The 18,202-nt window shown below is 56.9% G+C and overlaps 1 protein-coding gene across 1 annotated transcript; it reads left to right on the plus strand.

The window, feature by feature from the left end:
• The first annotated feature begins 562 nt into the window (after positions 1 to 562).
• On the plus strand, positions 563 to 17,242 carry CARMIL3 (capping protein regulator and myosin 1 linker 3). The gene is made up of 40 exons (XM_011386521.2): positions 563 to 765; positions 2,243 to 2,337; positions 2,643 to 2,693; positions 2,791 to 2,850; positions 2,937 to 3,052; positions 3,265 to 3,362; positions 3,604 to 3,674; positions 3,776 to 3,849; positions 4,088 to 4,163; positions 4,250 to 4,338; positions 4,806 to 4,900; positions 5,119 to 5,205; positions 5,416 to 5,525; positions 5,664 to 5,741; positions 6,312 to 6,388; positions 6,469 to 6,573; positions 6,669 to 6,738; positions 7,209 to 7,290; positions 7,416 to 7,512; positions 7,659 to 7,713; positions 7,791 to 7,963; positions 8,200 to 8,268; positions 8,479 to 8,572; positions 8,658 to 8,756; positions 9,178 to 9,306; positions 9,480 to 9,593; positions 10,011 to 10,186; positions 10,931 to 11,018; positions 11,160 to 11,297; positions 11,581 to 11,644; positions 11,757 to 11,965; positions 12,355 to 12,455; positions 13,076 to 13,391; positions 13,722 to 13,850; positions 14,485 to 14,551; positions 14,645 to 14,734; positions 16,244 to 16,362; positions 16,443 to 16,623; positions 16,780 to 16,890; positions 17,017 to 17,242. Exons 1-40 carry the CDS (start codon positions 726 to 728, stop codon positions 17,040 to 17,042), a joined length of 4,119 nt encoding a protein of 1,372 aa, XP_011384823.1. The 5' UTR covers positions 563 to 725; the 3' UTR covers positions 17,043 to 17,242.
• The last annotated feature ends 960 nt before the right edge of the window (positions 17,243 to 18,202 follow it).

An 18,202-nucleotide genomic window follows, 5' to 3' on the forward strand; every position in this document is an offset into this window, starting at 1 on the left:
TCCCCCTAACCCTCCTCCCAGTCTTCAGGACCTAAGCGCGATGATCTGGGTTGGAGGTGTCTGTAGAGCTGCCAGCTGGGAAGAGATGTCAGGGAACTCCCAGGTGCTACATCCGCGGGGATGGTGCCAAGGACACCCCAGGGATCCCCAAGTCTAGGAGAGCAAGAAAGCTAGGACGGACTCCCCTAGATTTGGCCAAGTCCTCTTCTGGCATCGCTCTGGGCCCCGAGTGCCCTCGCGGAGCAGCGAGGACGAGCTGGACCCGCCCGAACAGACGGGGAAAAAGGGAGGGGCCTTGTAAGGATGGCCCAAGGTACCCAAGCCCACAAACAAAAGAAATGCGTTCTGCTCATGGTGCCCGAGGAGCGTGTGGCACGCAAAGCACAGACACACTGCCCCTCGCCCAGGAGACGACCTGGGCTCCGAGCAACACGCACAGAGCGTTGGAAGGAGGGGTGGAAGCGAGCGCGCGCGGGGTCTCCGGCGGCCGGGAGGCGCGGCGCGCATGCTCAGTCCGGCACCTCTCCGGATGGGGAGGGAGACCCGGCACTCGGAGGCGGGGGGAGGAGCGCTCGCGCAGCCGCCCCTGACGAGAGCGGGCTCGGCGGCTACTGCAGCGCTCAGCGCCGGGGCCCAGCCGGAGCCAGGTCTAGCATGTGCCGCGGCTCCCCGGCGGCGGCGGCGGCGGCGGCTCCTCTGCAGCAGCGGCAGCAGCAGCAGCCGCCATGGCCAAGCCCAGCGCGGAGCTCACCCGCGAGCTGCAAGGTACGAAGCTGCGGTGGTCTCCGGGACACCCCGTCTTGGAGCATCGCAGACCCAGTGCATTCCTCCCCGCGGCACACCCCAGCCCTAGTACCTCCCACCCCTGCCCCCGCCCCCACGCATCCTAGCTGCAAGGCAGCCCCCTGCCCTTGCATCCCAGCTAGGAGCATCTCTGTCCCCGGAGCATCCTCTGCTGCCCACCTTGCCTCACCCTGTCAGGTCCTTCTTGCCCTGGAGCCGCCCGTCCCTATCTTCCGTGAAGGTGCAGTCCCCTCGCGCTCCCCGGCTGACTCTCAGCGACCCTGGCCCACCCCTCGGCTAGGCGTCCAGTTTCCCCTATGGAGAATCCCGGTTTCCCCGCCGGGCGGAGCCAGGCCCGCCCCGCCTCACGATGGGAGCTGCCCCTGGTCCTGACCGCCTCTTGGCTCCACACCCTCCCTCCTTTCGGCCCCGCCCCGGAACTGGCCCTGGAGAGGCCCCCAGCAGCCCAGCAGCTCCCAGACCAATGGAGCAAAGAAGGGAATCAGGGAAGAAGGCCTGGATTGGAGCTAAAAGCAAGAGCAGGGTCTCTGCAGCTACCTTCCCACAGCTCCTGTCCCGGCCTGCCCCTTTTTTGCTACCCCACACCCATACCTCAAGGCCTCTTCTGTTTGCACGGTCCTCAGACTGGGCCCAAACCAAGGCCCAAGCCCCAGTACTGCCACAATCCTGACCCCCAGAATCCGGAGCACAGGCTAGCTCACACAGAGACCAGGACACTCAAGGATACTCAGCGGCATGCTGCACCTTGGCGATTTTCCACACCTCCACACACACACAAGCATAATCGTGAGATGTGTGTACACACATCTTTATAGCAATCGCACCCCCACACATCTCTCTCTCTCCCTCTTTCTCTGGGATATCTGAATGGTTCTTCCAGCAGATGGGTATGGGCTCATTTAAACACTAAATCCTTCCCACCCCATACCCACACCAGCACCTTCTGGCTCTGTGCCCCTTTCACAACTGCAAGCACAGCATACTCATTCACACTTACCCATCCCCACCACTGCCACACAGGAGCTCCCTGGCATCTTCAGAAGGCACGTACAGACGTAGTAAAAGGCAGATACGCACACCCAGACCACTAGAATGTAGTCAAAGGGACACCCCCATGCCCCTACACTCTGACTCACTGCGTATGGGTTGATGGCTGCTGGAGTAAACGGGTTGGAAAAATCCTTCACACCTTCAGAAATGTAAGACACACCCTCCCACAGACAGTGTCACTCAGCAACTGTTCCTTGACTCAGGAACATCAGGAGCCAAAGTTTTCTCCACACCCCTTTCCTCTCTAATAGGAAGAGAACAGGTCTGTGTCCCTGTCCTTTGTCTCTGTTTCTCTCTCCTCCCATCTGCCCCTGCCCCTGGAGAGTCCTGGAGAGGTGGGGGTAGCCAGGATAAGGGGAACTCTAAGCAGGCCCCTACCCACCTGCAGACAGCATCCGGAGGTGCCTGAGCCAAGGGGCTGTGCTCCAGCAACATCGCGTGAAGCTGGAGACAAAACCCAAGAAGTTTGAAGACCGAGTGCTGGTGAGGGCGCTGGGCTTGGGGGCAAGGGGAGGTATCAAAGGCAGCTGGGCTGCTGAAGGCAGAGAGCCTGGAGGGCAGGGGAGACAGAAGTGAGGGAAAGCTGAGAAGACATAGCCTGGGAGAGAGGCAGACTGGACTGAGTAGGTATCCAGGAAACTAGGGTGGGGCATGGGAGAGCGAGACGACCCCAGGGCAGAGGGCCGCTGCTGGCAGGGGTTGCACACAGGCTGAGGGGGCTAAAGGAAGGCAGGGGGATGAAGCTCTGGGAAGCCACCATTTGCTGCTAACTTTCTTTTCCTCTGAAGGCCCTGACTTCCTGGCGCCTCCACCTCTTTCCTTTTAAAGTCCCAGCCAAGGTGAGTTGGGCTGAGGAAGGGGAGAGCACCAGGCATGCTCCCTCCTGAGCCTGGCAGCCAGACCCTTCCCATGAGCTGAGCATCCCCATGCCTCCAGGTGGAGAGCTCCTTCAATGTCCTGGAGATCCGGGCCTTCAACACCCTTAGTCAGAACCAGGTGAGTGCCAGGGCCTGGGGCCCCACTATTGGGCCAGCAAGAGGAAAGAGTAGATATCTAAGGCCCTGCTGCTCCTTCTCCCACAGATCCTGGTGGAGACAGAGCGTGGCATGGTGAGCATGCGGCTGCCATCAGCTGAGAGTGTGGACCAGGTGACGCGACACGTGAGCTCTGCCCTCTCCAAGGTCTGCCCTGGCCCTGGGTGAGTGGCAAAGGAGAAATCTCTCAAGGGGGCTGGATAACAAGGAGACTACTCCTTCCTTTCCTCCTTCCCCTGGACCCGAGTTCCTGGGACACTGAGGAGAAGAACACTCATGTCCCCACTCCTCTTTTTTCCTGGGGATCCAGAAGCTATCACAGGGGAATTGAGAGTCTCTTTTCACCCTCTTTGGGATGGATTTGTTCATCTTTCAGGTGTCTGATCCGGCGTGGAAATGCAGACACCCCAGAAGGACCCCGGGACACATCCCCCAACTCTGAGACTTCTACATCTACCACTCACAGTGTCTGCGGTGAGCAGGGGCAGACTTGAGGAAAGTGGGACCTAAACCACCCTGCTCTTTGTTCAGAGTCTTCTGTGTATGGGGCCTCACTTGCCTTGAGGACTCTATAGCTCCCAGACTTCAGAGGTTCATGGTGCTGCAGGAACCCAGGACACTGGCGTATAAATGACCTTGACCTTTCCTTGACCTTTCCAAGCCCATTCCTCTCCCTCTCGCTCCTCTTGGAGTCAGCCCATCTCCTACTCCACAGGTGGCTTCTCCGAGACCTACGCTGCCCTGTGTGACTACAATGGGCTGCACTGCCGTGAGGAGGTGCAATGGGTGCGTTGGGCAGGGAACCAGTAGGTGGGCAGGTGAGACCCAGAGGGAGGGGGCAGAAGAGGAGGAGGGGAGCAGTTGTGAGCCAGTTCCACCTCCCCAAGGATGTGGACACCATCTATCATGCTGAGGACAACCGGGAGTTCAATCTTTTGGATTTCAGCCACTTGGAGAGCCGGTAAGCTGATGTGGTAGAGACTCAACACCACCACCCCTGAAATCCAGCCTCACCTCAATCCTGGCTCTTCCAGGCTCTCCTTTCTAGTCCCACCCACAGCCCTAGCTCTATCTCCTCAACCCCATGTCACCCCACCACTGCCTTCTACCCATCCAGGCTTTCCTCTGCCCAACCACTCCATCCCTAGTCCCTTCTTTTCTGCCCCAGCCACCTGCTCACCCCTTCAATCTCCCCACAGAGACTTGGCCCTAATGGTGGCAGCCCTGGCCTACAACCAGTGGTTCACCAAACTCTACTGCAAAGACCTGCGGCTGGTAGGGACTGGGGGGGGGGGTGATGGGAGGGGGAGAGAGCAGTGCTCTCTCTGGCTCCTGATTGTAGTACCCCCCTCGGTCCTCAGGGCTCTGAAGTGCTAGAACAGGTGCTACACACCCTGAGCAAGTCAGGGAGCCTTGAAGAGCTGGTGCTGGACAATGCCGGACTTAAGACGTGAGTCCGGCCTCCTCCTTAGGCAGTGGTGCCCCCTCGATATAGTCGCAGGGCCCCCAGAACCTCAGAGCATGATACAGGCCTCTGAATTATCTCATCTAGCTCCTCACTTTACAGAAGAGGAGACAGAGGCTCAAAGAGGGCAGAAAGCAAGTCAGTGGTCAAGCTGGGACTCAGTGCTAAGCTCCTGACCCTCAGCTCCGTGACCTTCCCCAGCATGCCCCGCCCTTCTTCCATCAACTACTGAGAAGGGTGGGCTGCTCTAGTCTCAAGCACCTGAAGCTAGACTTTGTCTTAATGTGACTTCCCAGGTACTCCAGAGTGGTGACAAGTTCCATGGCAGACCCCAAGCTACTCCCCACCAGTGGGGGCCTCTTACCTTTGCAGCCACAGCCAGGCAGGCAGGTGGAGGAGGCGGGGAAGCCCAGGGGCTGGGATAAACTAATCCTTCCTCTCCTTGCCTGAAGGGATTTTGTCCAGAAGCTGGCTGGGGTATTCGGGGAGAACAGGAGCTGTGTGCTGCATGCCCTCACACTGTCTCACAACCCCATCGAGGACAAGGGTGAGCCCCAGCCCAGAATCCTACCCCCCCCACCAAATGCAGACTGCAGCCCAACCTGGGTCTGAACCAGAGCTTTCCAACCTGATACCAGCCCCTGCCCCAATACCACCATCCTTGACCGCAGGCCTGGACCCCACTGGAGCCCCTACTCTGACTTTGCACCACCTGTTGCCACTGCCCATCCTCTCACTGGGCCCATTTCTCTCTCCACTCCCCAGGTTTTCTCAGTCTGAGCCAGCAGCTCCTCTGCTTCCCCACTGGCCTCACCAAACTGTGCCTGGCCAAGACTGCCATTTCTCCTCGAGGTATTTGCACTGATACCCCTGACCTTTGACCTCTGAACCTCCCCAGCACTGCCTGGGGTGTTGAGCCCCAAAGGTATACCCACCCACTTGCACAGCATCCCAGGGATCAAGGAAAAGAAAGGAGCCACATTTCGGGAGCGGGGAAGTGTTGTATGCCAGGGGAGGAGGTGGGGATGGAGGCCAACCTAGCCCAGTACCCACTGTGCTCAGGGCTCCAGGCGCTGGGCCAGACCTTCGGGGCCAACCCGGCCTTTGCCAGCTCCCTTCGATACCTGGACCTGAGCAAGAACCCTGGGCTGCTTGCCACGGACGAGTCCAATGTGAGTCCATAGAATGTAGCCTCAAGCCCCTGCAGAAGTACACTCAGGCTTCAGAGCCTGGGATCTCTGCTCTGTAGCCCAGGGGTGGTGGGGCTCTATCACCCCTTCCCCTATAGCTCCTCTGTTCTTCCTTCCCAGGCCCTCTACAGTTTCCTGGCCCAGCCCAATGCTCTCGTGCACCTGGACCTGGCGGGGACTGACTGTGCCATTGACTCGGTAAGTCGTTGGCGATGGGGGGACCAGCCTGAGGAGATTTGGGGAGGGCAGTGTGGGTCTTTGCCTTACTCCCCTCCTTGAGTATGGAGGTGGGCAGGCCTGTCAGGATGACTTCAGCCAGGTTCAGCTGAATTATAAAGCAGCGCCCATAGCTGACACCTGTGTGGCACTTTTTCTCGGTCGTAGCCCAAGGTCATACTGGCTATGCCTAAAAGCCAGCCCTCGCTCCGATCCCTAGCTGGGCGTCCTCGTTCAGGGCTGAGTCCACCAGGAGGAAAAGATTCTTTCCTTAAGTTGAACAAGGCACCTCATGAGTGTGGTGACTGACCCTGGTTTGACACCTCCACTGTCTTTGAACCTCTCCACCACCCCTGGGAACAGTAGACTCACTTTCCACAGAGGAGAAACTGAGGCATTAAGAGGCAAAGTAGGCATCCACAGTGGGGCTCACACTGACTGACTGCAGAGAGTAAAGAGCCAGGACCTTGATGGGGAGAAAAGAGGAGTCCTCACCCACCCTTCCCAGCACCCTTTCCAGACATCACGAGACCCACACGTCTCTCCCCACAGCTTCTGGGTGCCCTGCTCCATGGCTGCTGCTCCCACCTAACCTACCTCAACCTGGCTCGCAACAGCTGCTCCCACAGGTGGGAGCACAAGGGGTATGGGAAGGGATGGGGCGAGTGGTGGCTGTCCCCCTCCCTTGCTGACCCAGGGATCTCCGCAGGAAGGGCCGGGAGGCCCCACCAGCCTTCAAGCAGTTCTTCAGCAGCGCCTACACACTGAGCCACATCAACCTGTCGGCCACAAAGCTGCCCCTGGAGGCCCTCAGGTCGGGTGGGTGCAGGGTTGGGGGAGCGTATAAGGGGAAACCATAAGAGAAGGGGGTGAGGGGTAAAAGTGGGCCTGCTGACCTTCCTCCCACAGGGCACTGCTCCAGGGCCTCTCCCTCAATAGTCACCTCAGTGATCTGCACCTGGACCTCAGCAGCTGTGAGGTAAGCCCTCAGTCCGCCTCCCCTTCTACCTGTCCCCCACTGTTCATTCCTCTGACCTAAGTCAAACCCTGGCGACATCTTGCCTCTGCACTACTCTTCTGTGACTCCTGCAACCTGATCACACCTCTACTTTCTCCTCTTAGTCTGTGGTCTGCATCCCTCTTTCCAGAGGTCATTTTCAGTCTCCAGTATCTCTTCCCATAAAGCTTCGGGGTGGGAGATACCAGGCTTTCCCACCAGAGGGCAGGAGAGAGCTATCTCCAGAGCAACAGTCTGGAGACTTTTCTGACACAAGGGAAGGAAGAGAGCCCTAGGGAGGGATCTGGTGTGGAGAAAGCCTCCTGAGTTACACCCTAGACCTGATATGATCTTGAGTCTTGGCATGACTACTGTGGTCTCTGAGCATCAAAGGTGCCCTACCTCCTACCCCTACCCTGCCTCCCCGCCCCATCCCCACCTTGTACCTATAGCTCCGCTCAGCAGGAGCCCAGGTTTTGCAGGAGCAGCTGGGGGCTGTCACCTGTGTGGGCAGCCTGGATCTGTCAGACAATGGTGAGTAGGGGTGCTTTTCTTCCTGGGAGCAGGTGGGAACGGGGCCCGGAGCGTGGGGGATAAGCTTTAAGGAGACTCCTATAAGCCTCGGGACTCAAGCCAAGCCTTTCCTATCTACTGGCCAGGGTTCGACTCAGACCTCCTGACACTGGTGCCAGCACTTGGCAAGAACAAGTCTCTCAAGCACCTGTTCCTGGGCAAGAACTTCAATGTCAAGGCCAAGTGAGGCCCCTTCCCCATACCACAGACCCTCACTCTGTCAGCACCTATCCTTTGGCTTACTGTATTACCTCTGGCCCCCTCCCTGCTCTTTCAATAGCATGACCTCAGTCCCCTCCCCTCCTACTCTGAACCCTGACTCCCCGCAGGACCCTGGAGGAGATCCTCCACAAGCTGGTGCAGCTGATCCAGGAAGAGGACTGTGTGAGTGACTGGGCCCGGGAGGGAACCTGCAATGGTGGGGGACACGGGGACTGGGCCCAACCGCCACTTGCCCACAGTCCTTGCAGTCACTATCAGTGGCAGACTCCCGGCTGAAGCTGCGTACCAGCATCCTCATCAATGCCCTGGGCAGCAACACCTGCCTGGCTAAGGTGGATCTGAGCGGCAATGGCATGGAGGACATCGGGGCCAAGATGCTGTCTAAAGCCCTGCAAATCAACTCCTCCCTCAGGTGAGCTCCCACTTGTACCCTCTGACCTGGAGCCCTGGCCCTCCCCCTGCCACATACATACACACATGTCCTTCCTCCCTGTTTGCCTCACTCTGTACACCAGCTTCCAGGAGACCCTCAGTCCCAGAAAGAAGTCACCCAAGAAAGGAGGGAGGGCTCCAGAATGGGGGCTGTGTCCTGCCCCCTAACAGGGACTCAGAAAGAGAGTTAACAAGCTATGCTCACCCTCTGCCCAGAACTATCCTATGGGATCGGAACAATACGTCTGCCCTGGGCTTTCTGGACATTGCAAGGGCCCTGGAGAGGTGAGTGGACCAGGGCCTGCCCTGACCCAAGCCCCCAGCTTCCCTGTGCCTGGACCAGGCCTGAACTACTCCAGCCCACTTGACCTATTTGCACAGAAATGTTGGAAGAGCCATGGACTAGGAAGCAGTCAGCAAGGGGTGGATTTTGGGGAGCAGAGGCTTCTCTTCCCCACCTCTTTCCCCACCCAGCTCTGCTACTATGTCCCACAGCAACCACACGCTGCGCTTCATGTCCTTCCCTGTGAGTGACATCTCCCAAGCCTACCGCAGCGCCCCTGAGCGTACCGAGGACGTCTGGCAGAAGGTGGCAGCCTAAGTGGGGGAATAGCGAAGGGCAGGGGCCAGCTCACATCCCCAGGTCCTGACCCCACGTACCCCATCATCTCTAGATCCAGTGGTGCTTGGTGAGGAACAACCACTCCCAGACGTGCCCCCAGGAGCAGGCCTTCAGGCTGCAGCAGGGCCTGGTGACCAGCAGCGCCGAGCAAGTAAACATTTCCCTTTGGGACACACGGGGCATGCATGGGGCATGCAAGGCACAGGTGTGATGTGACAGCAGCACACGCAGGGGTAGGGCATGAAAGAGGCAACGTGTGGGTGCCCGTAACTGGTCGCGTGTGGAAGAGCAGGAAGACAGGACGTTCAGAATAGGATCCCCAAACATGAGAGAACCCGTGGGCAAACAGCAGGGACTCCTGGACAAGGGGTGCACAGGACTGGGAGAGCTCCACTGGGCATTCAAGAAGGGCTTTCCCAGAAGAATAGGCCATCCAGAAACATCACTGCTGCCCCTGTCAGTGCCGGCACCAATCATGCTGCCCAAGGAGACCCAGAAATGGAGCACCTGGGGTCCCACCTGGGAAGATGGGGTGTAGGGCCCCCCTGACACTCCTGCTGGCTGTGCTCCAGATGCTGCAGCGGCTGTGCAGACGAGTGCAGGAAGAGGTTCGGGCCCTGAGGCTGTGCCCCCTAGAGCCCGTGCAAGATGAGCTGCTCTATGCTCGGGACCTCATCAAGGATGCCAAGAACTCCAGGGCGGTGAGCCCTCCATAGCCCTACCTTCCCTGACAGTCCATTACCAGGAGGGCCAGCCATGCTAACCCAGGAGTATCCTTGCCCTGTCCCGTGCATCTGCCCTCCTAGGGCAGGGCACCCAGAGACCTAATAAGGCCTAATTCTAGCCTTCTGATCATAACTACTTTCTTCCACAGCTGTTTCCCAGCCTCTATGAGCTGGGCCATGTGCTTGCCAATGATGGGCCTGTGCGGCAGAGGCTGGAGTCAGTAGCCAGTGAGGTGTCCAAGGCTGTGGATAAGGAGCTGCAGGCAAGTCCTGGGGAGGGAGCCCAGTGTTGACCCAGGCCCGAAGCTGAGGGCTGAGCTCAACACAGGAGATTACTGGGGGCAAGAAGGAACTGCAGAGTTGAGACCACCCACACTCCCACTATGCCAAGACATTGCCAGAACACTGGACTTGGATTTTCTCTGCAAGTTTCAACCTTGGCGCCTGAACACTGACCTCCCCACATTGGGCTCTGAGCCTTGGTCTGACTCTCCCTGTCTATATGGTAGAATGGAAGCCTGAATGTCTGAGGCTCTGCTGCTAACCTGCTCTGTGACCTTGGCAGGCCACTCAGTCTCACCATGGTGGGGTAGAGAGGGCATAGACAGGCTAGTCTCTTGGCTGGTGCCAGCCCTGACCCTGCCCCTCTTGGGGCTCTGGCCTCCCTTTTTTCATACTAGGTGATCCTGGAGTCCATGGTCAGCCTAACGCAGGAGTTATGCCCCGTGGCCATGCGGGTGGCCGAGGGGCACAACAAGATGCTGAGCAATGTGGCTGAGCGTGTCACTGTGCCCCGGAACTTCATCCGCGGGGCGCTGCTGGAACAGGCGGGGCAGGACATTCAGAACAAGCTGGAGTGAGAGGCCGGAAGGGGCTGCTGGGGCAGGGCTGGATTTGGCCCAGAACACTTAGGGACTTGGGGCCCAGCTCTCAGCAATGAATAATGAATGGCACAATCTCCATTACAAGAGATAAATCTTTAACCAACTGCAATCTTGCTATTCAGGTTTGGACTGGTCTTTGCCCTAGAAATCTAAGTGCTGAGCTGGGGTTTAGGAGCCAGGCAGTGCACGCACAGTGTGCACACACACATAGCCACACACATGCGCCTAAAAACAAAGCACAGCCCCCTCGGAGGCATAGTCAAAGAATATTGATGCGATTAGAGTGCATAGACTATACTTTCTCTCCCCACACTTTTCACCCCTAGAGCTCTTTCATTCTGGGTCTGAGTGCCACCACTCACCAAAGCAAAGAAAAATTATTACAAAAGAGCTGGTTTCTGATCTTGCAGCAGAAACCAGCAGAGCTCACTCAGCACCCCAATTGATCTAGCTCTGTTCCAGTGGAGCTCCAGGGGCCTGACACCAAGCCCCCTTGCTCTTCTTCATTCAATCATCTTCGCCCACCCTCTCGATTCTACATACCTAGGCTCAGAGTCTGTGGGTGGGACTGGATATGCCTTTATGGAGACACAGCACCTCAGGGCCTCCTTGGACAGCCAAGCTAGCTGGCCCTCTCCCTCAGGCACCCAGGGAAGGGCAAGGCTGAGGCTCAGAACCCGGGAGGGGTGGCTAAGGAGCCTCACCTGTGCCCACAGTGAAGTGAAGCTCTCAGTTGTCACCTACTTGACCAACTCCATAGTTGATGAGATCCTGCAGGAGCTATACCACTCCCACAAGAGCCTGGTAAGTCTTTTGAACCCTGGCCAGGCTCAGGCATGCCTTGTACTACACTTTACCCCATCTCCTCCGGCCCTCTCCCCTCCCTCAAGGCCTTGGGAGGTGGGCAGCTTTCTTGAGATCCTGTTCACAGCTGTTCTTCCCCAGGCCCGGCACCTGGCCCAGCTAAGAACACTATCAGATCCACCAGGGGGGCTGGGCCAAGGGCAGGATCTGACCTCCCGAAGCCGAGGCCATAACCATGACCATGAGGAGACCACAGATGATGAACTTGGGACCAACATCGTGAGCATCCCCACTCCCAATCCCCTTCCTAACCCAGGTCCTGCCCCTGAACTTGGAAAACACTGTCCCGTTTCCTTTCTCTGGACTCTACTCTCCCCTTGCTGGGCCTGGCCTCATTCCTGAGCGCCAGCCAGCCCAATCTCTTCCCTTTGCCCAATGCCCCAACCATCTGAGGAGAAGGAGGCAGGAGGGACTCTAAAGAGAAGGCTTTATGAGGAACAGAGGCTCCAGGTGAGGCTCCTGGGACTTGCAACCTGGCCCCACCATTCATCTGTTTCTGCAGGACACCATGGCCATCAAAAAGCAGAAACGCTGCCGAAAGATCCGGCCAGTGTCTGCCTTCATTAGTGAGTCCCCAGCTTCCATTCTAACGGCTGTTTCCCTTTCTTTTTCTCATCTCACCAGCCTGCTTTTTCCCTGCCCCTCCTGCTAGTCCCTCTAACACTGCTGTTCCCACAGGTGGGAGCCCTCAGGACATGGAAAGCCAGCTGGGGAGCTTGGGGATCCCCCCTGGCTGGTTCTCAGGACTCGGGAGCAGTCAGCCCACAGCTAGTGGCTCCTGGGAAGGTCTAGCTGAGCTTCCCACTCATGGCTATAAACTAAGGCATCAAACACAAGGCAGGCCCCGGCCCCCCAGGACCACCCCTCCAGGCCCTGGTCGGCCCAGTGTGAGTCTCTAAAGCCTTATGGAAGTACCGACTTCACTTAGCAATGCCAGAGCCAGGGGTTGTAGCTTTAGGACCCAAATGTCAGAGGCACCAGCCTCGGGAGATCTGGCAGAGGCCCATGTCAGCCACTGAAAGTAGAGGGACTATCCAGTTGGGATGCGAGCTAGACCTTATCACAGATAGATCTGTCTGCCAGACAGTCGGCAGTCCTCGTTGTGGTAAAGGATAGAGCCAAGAACCAAGCTTAGGAAATGCCCGAGTGGACTGAAGTCTAAATTCCCGTGGGGCCAACAAAGGCCAGTCCAAGGCCAAAGGGGAAAGCCCTGAGAGGATGGGAGCGGGGCTCCCTGGCCTGGATGAAATACCTTATAGGACTTTCCTCCCAACAGGTGCCAGTACCTGGCACACGTCAGGAGAATGGGATGGCCACCCGACTGGATGAGGGACTGGAGGATTTTTTCAGCCGAAGGGTCATGGACGAAAGTTCCAGGTGTGGCACCTGGACACACTCCCATTTTCTGCAGGTCCAGAGGGCTCCTATGTCCACCTAGCTTCCATGGAGGCTGCTCTAGTGACAGTGCCCAAAGCTAATCTCTCTGGGACATTTCTTCCACGTTCTTGTCCTTCCCCACCCAGTCCTTATCTCCCATGCTTTCTTAATTTCCTCAGGACAGCTAGCTGAAAAGGATGGGGCTATCACAGTGAGGTGGTGGGGATGGGGTGGTGGTGGGGTGGGGAGGTGACGGCAGTCCCTGGGTCGGGCTGATAGTTAAGGTGAGAGCCCTAGAAAGCATGTTCTCGGCCACAGTCCTGTACTCAAGGAACCGGGTCACTTGGAGAAGCTGAGAGCAGGAGAGGATGGGAGGGGTGCCTGGGAGGAAAGAGCTGATCTGCTGGAGGATTCTGACATGGAAGATGAGGACACCATCTCTGAGAACTAAGTGGAAACGGTTACAGAGCAGCGGGAGAGACGATGAGAGAGGAAAGTGGGAGGTTTATGAGAGCCAAGGCTAGATTAACACCAGCACCACCCTGAGCCCTGAGAGACCTCTGCATCTGACGTTTGCATCTCCCCATGGCTTGTCATTAACTCACCCTGCCCCTGCCCAGCTACCCACGGACTCTTCGGACCCTGCGGCCAGGCCTCTCAGAGCCGCCGCTGCCTCCACTCCAGAAGAAGAGGCGCCGAGGCCTATTTCACTTTCGCCGGCCCCGGAGCTTCAAGGGGGACAGAGGGCCAGGGTCCCCCACCACGGGGCTCCTCCTCCCTCCACCCCCGCCCCCACCCCCAACTCAGGAGAGCACCCCCAGCCCAGAACCCCCCAGCCATGGCAACAACTCTTCCCCCTGCTGGAGCCCAGAGGAGGAGAGTGGCCTCCTCCCTGGATTTGGGGGGGCCCGAGGGCCTTCCTTCCGCAGGAAGATGGTAAGTGAGGCAGAGGTGCTGTGTCCTTCTTGTTTGCTGTCCCGTGCATAGCCCACCTGCCCTTCTTACCCTAGGCAGTTAATGGCAGAATGCTAGGACTCAGGACTCGGGTCATCCCAACTCCCTGCTCCTTGATACTGGGCTGGGCCTGACCACCCAGAGCATGCTGGGAGTGCTGCATGCACAGGAGGGCAGTAGAAGGACTGCTCAGAGGGTCAGGGCAGGGCTTTTCTCTGCCTGGGGACTCAGAGGGGCAGGCACCCTCCCCCGCTCCCTTGTTGCCTGTGGAGCCCCTTCTCCCTCCCTTGTAAACCTGAGACCTTGTTCCAGGGCACTGAGGGGTCAGAGCCAGGGGATGGAGGCCAGACCCCTGTGACGGCACAGCAGCCAAGGGTTCATGGCGTTGCCCTTCCTGGGCTGGGAAGAGCCAAGGGTTGGAGCTTCGATGGGAAACAAGAGGTGAGGGGAGCCCAAGGCTCTGAACTGAGGGTTCCGTGGGTCCCTGTCTACCATCCTCCCCCTCCCACATCCTGTCTTCGGTGGGTCAGTGGAGAGAGTGATGCTTTGACTTTAAAAGGTATTAGTTGCAGCTCTGCCTGTACTAGACAGTTGTCGTGGAATCTTGGATGGGTCACTTAATATCCTGGAGCCCCTACTTCCTTGTAAAATGAGTGGTTATAAAAATATTTACCTCCAGCGCTCTGTTTACCAAATTTTGGTGACTTAATTACCACCCTTAAGATTAATTCTTACCTTTTCCACATACTACCTATGTTATTATTTACATAATGTTTTAATTTAAATTGGCTCACTTCGTTAATTAGTCTGGACATGTGCATTATCATCTTTAAAACTACAGTCATGTTTTCTTCTATTACACATAAAATAAACATGTAAATATTAAAAATAACAGTATTTTCATTCATGTAGGCCATTTCTTATGCCCCTAGGGTGGTATGGGTGCCACTCTGGGAAAAACAGTTCAAGTGTCTAGGGACTAATGCCATGAAATGCTAGAGCAAAAGTTTCTTGCTCACTGCAGTCCCCACTTGGAGGGGACTTTTCTGATGACCTGACTCAGCTGTCCTTTCAGGGCACAGGCCCAGACCTGGAGGGCAGCGTCCAGGCTTGGCAGAAACGGCGCTCTTCAGATGATGCAGGTGAGAATAGCTGCCCTCTTTTCCTTCCTTTGATCCCTCTCTCAGGCCCCTCTTAATTTGCTTTTCCCCTGTCTCCCTTTCTCTCCACACCAGGGTCTGGAGCCTGGAAGCCCCCACCACCACCCCAAAGCACCAAGCCAAGCTTTAGCGCCATGCGCCGTGCAGAGGCCACATGGCACATAGGTATGGAATGCCTCTTCTGGGGCAGCAGCACTAAAGGTGCAGGGTGTGTCCACAGAAACAGAAGCCATAGCCCCCACATCAGGGGAATTTATGACCAAGATGGGGCAGTAAGAAGTCAGTACAGTGAAAATGTTTAAGGATATTTACAAAGCTACATTCAAAAGAGGCAAACAACCCAATCCAAAGAAAGGTCCTACGAAACAGAAGTGTCTTTACCAGGACTGGCAGACAAGAACAACATTTTGTGGGTGATTCTGGGGAATTCTCTAGGGCAGGGGCCGCCTCTGGTCACTGTCAGAGGAGCGACACCCTCTATAGAGAAGGCTTCTCTCTGCACCTTAGCTGGGAAGAGAGTGGGCAAGTACCAGCCATGCCAGGTCCACCTCAAACCTTCCAGTACACTTCAAAAACAGTTCACCAAGGCAACCTCAGCTCATGCAGAAAGGTGTCACAAGGAAGGGGCAGGAGTCCTTCCTACCTTGGAGGTCAGAAATCGTGGGCGTTGGTCCTGGCTCAGCCCCCACCCGCAGTGTTGACCTTATACAATTCATTTACCTTTTGGCTTTGTAACTCTGAAAGAATAAAGGGGAGGGGGTCATAGTATGACCCTTCCCTTCTGCTGGATTCAGAGCACCTTTCATTTAGGGAGCTTCTAAAGGAAAGCTGGTCAGCTCCATATCAGCTAAGTTCCCACAGGCCTGGAATATGACCCTCTAACAATATCAATATGGCCACATCTCTGCGTAAATGTAGATACTCCATCACCTTCCTCCTCTTCCACCCCAAGGCTAGGGCACAAGGGTGTGGTGCAGAGCCAGGCTGGCCCTTGGCTTGGCAAGGCCTGTGCTCCTACCCATCTCCAATGCCAAGCCAGACTGGGGGCATCTTTGCTGGTTATCCCATCCTCACATAAACTAGTTAAACACACAAAGCAGGGCTCCAGCTTTCATTTAGGAGACCACAAGAGTCGATGCTCTGCTGAGCACACACGCATTGCCAGCATGCTTCAGGTCTCTCTCGCTCACTGCTCATACCCCACAGATACACAGACACCTTCCAGGTGATATAACCTCAGGCTCAGTTTGCATAAAGCCACAGGGGGTGGGGTGAGGATGCCTCTCCTTGAGACTCTCACACGTGAATCAGACTGACAGACAAAGTCCTGGGAATGCCAGGCTGCAGCCTTGGCAGGGCCCCGGAGCACTGCAGCCCTGGATTGGCAGCCCTGTCTGTGGACCCAGACAGCCCCAGGCTCTGGCTCCGCCCCAGCAAGAAAGGGCTCAGGCCCTGCTCTTCAAGTGGAACAGTCAGTTCAGAGCTCAGGATGATCCTGGGGACCAAGGGCTAAGGAAATGTGAGAGCAGACGGGAACATCTGAAGCAGAGGCATAGGAGCAAATGGACTTGGAGGGGAAAGTCCTGGCCTCCAGGGCTGCTTAGGGACAGGGGACAGGGAGGGCTATGCAAGAATGCCTTTTCCTGCAGTTTCTCCTCTCTTCCCATCCCCCAGCTGAGGAGAGTGCCCCCAATCACAGCTGCCAGAGCCCCAGCCCAGCCTCCCAAGATGGGGAAGAGGAGAAAGAGGGGGACCTATTCCCAGAGAGGACGGTTCCCACTCGGAATGCCAAGGTGAGGGCTGGCAAAGCAGGTGGGGAGGGCACTTTGATGAGGTCAAAAGATTAATTGACCCAGCATCTTCCTTCTGCCAGCTGCAGGATCCCCCTTTAGCTCCACGACCCCCCAAGCCAGTGGCTGTGCCCAGGGGCCGCCGCCCCACCCAGGAACCAGGGGGCAGGGAGGACACTGAAGCTGGGGGTGCAGCCCCAGGAATGAACAAACCCCGGCTGAGACTGGGCTCACAGCAAGACCAAGAGGAGCCCGAGGTCCAAGGTCTGCCATCTGGCTGGAGTGGGGCTTGGGATGCCTCTGGTAACCTGCTGCCTACCCTACGTCCCCATCGCAGGCACAAAATGAGTCACAGCCTAGATGAGCACCTAGCCTGTGAGCCCCACTCATGTGCCAGGCCTGCTTTGACTGTCATTTCAGGGCCCCCGGATTCAGGCCGTCGAACTGCCCCCCTGAAGCCCAAGAGGACACGGCGGGCACAGTCTTGCGACAAGCTGGAGCCTGATAGAAGATGGCCCCCTGACCCCACAGGTGCTAGTGGGGTGGGTGAGAGAGCAGTCCCCCTTCCCACCCAACTGTCCATCATGGTACACCCCACACTGGGTGGCAGGCTCTCCCTGCTCTGGAAATAGTGCTCCCTGGATTTGTACCCAGCAGGAACCAGTGAGCCAGGAACAGACTGACAGCAGCTGTAGCACCCTTCCCAGCACTCCTCTCGACATGTGCCTCAGAAAGACCGGCCCCCACCCAACCCCACACCTCCAGGCCCCTCTGCCAGCCCATCCCACAGGGGCAGGATGGCAGGATGAGGCATGGGGACGGGAAGGGAGGGAGCAACCTGGAGAGAGGGAGGTGCTCGATGCCTCCCTCCCTCAGCAGAGAGCTTTGGGGTGGAGGTTGTTTCTCTCCCTGGAGGGCGGATCTATTCCTCAATCCCCAGGGGGCTCTCTCCCCACTTGTACAGAATAAAAAAACAAAATCACGGCCTGCCTGGAGTCTCTGCTGTCTTCCCCATTCACTAACCCCACCCTCCACCATCTGTTCCCCTTCAGTGCTTGTCCCCAGTGGGGAAAACTGAGGAACACCTTGCAGGGATGAGGCTGGGGCTCTGAGCAGAGAGGGAAGGACCAAAGAACTGGTGGACAGGCAAGGAACGGATGAGAAGTCCTAAAGCCAGGGTGGGTGTCATGTGCAGGATCTGGGCTGAGCTGATGGGCAAAGGAACCAAATAACAGAAACCAACACCATTATGTGTCCAGCTTTGTGAGGGTGTGTGGTGTACCAGGAGGAGACGGGAGCAGCATGCTGTGTGTGCGTGTGTGTGTGTACAGGCAAGCTCACTAATGGTGGAATTAAATGGTATGGCATCCTGGGGGCACCATCAATAGTCGGAAATCTCAACAGTAGAATGGCCTGACGGTAAACAGAAGTGTCAATGATATGAGAAGATAAACAATTAAATTAATTATTTCCCATTGGTGTACTACCAAATATTAGCTTGGCATTCAAGACTCCCACTCAAGAGCCTCTTCCTCCGTGAAGCCCTTCCTGATACTCTCCTCCAACTCATCCAAATCGAACTCTCACTCTTTGTGGCCCACTGCACCCCGAACAGGTCCATACCTTTGTACCTGTCCCATTTAATTGCACTTGTATATGGACTTAACATCTTTCTGTCTGTGGTCCTGTCTGCTCTATATACATGACCCTCCCCTGGGGGGCAGGAGCTGTGTCTTAATCACAGCTCCTATGTAGCCCCAGCCCCTGGCATAGTGCCTGGCACCCAGAAGATGCTCAATAAATGGCTACTAACTTAATATATGAGCAGCTTAGGGGATGGAGA

The sequence above is a fragment of the Pteropus vampyrus genome, unplaced genomic scaffold (genome assembly GCF_000151845.1).
Source record: "Pteropus vampyrus isolate Shadow unplaced genomic scaffold, Pvam_2.0 Scaffold2392, whole genome shotgun sequence".
NCBI lineage: Eukaryota > Metazoa > Chordata > Mammalia > Chiroptera > Pteropodidae > Pteropus > Pteropus vampyrus.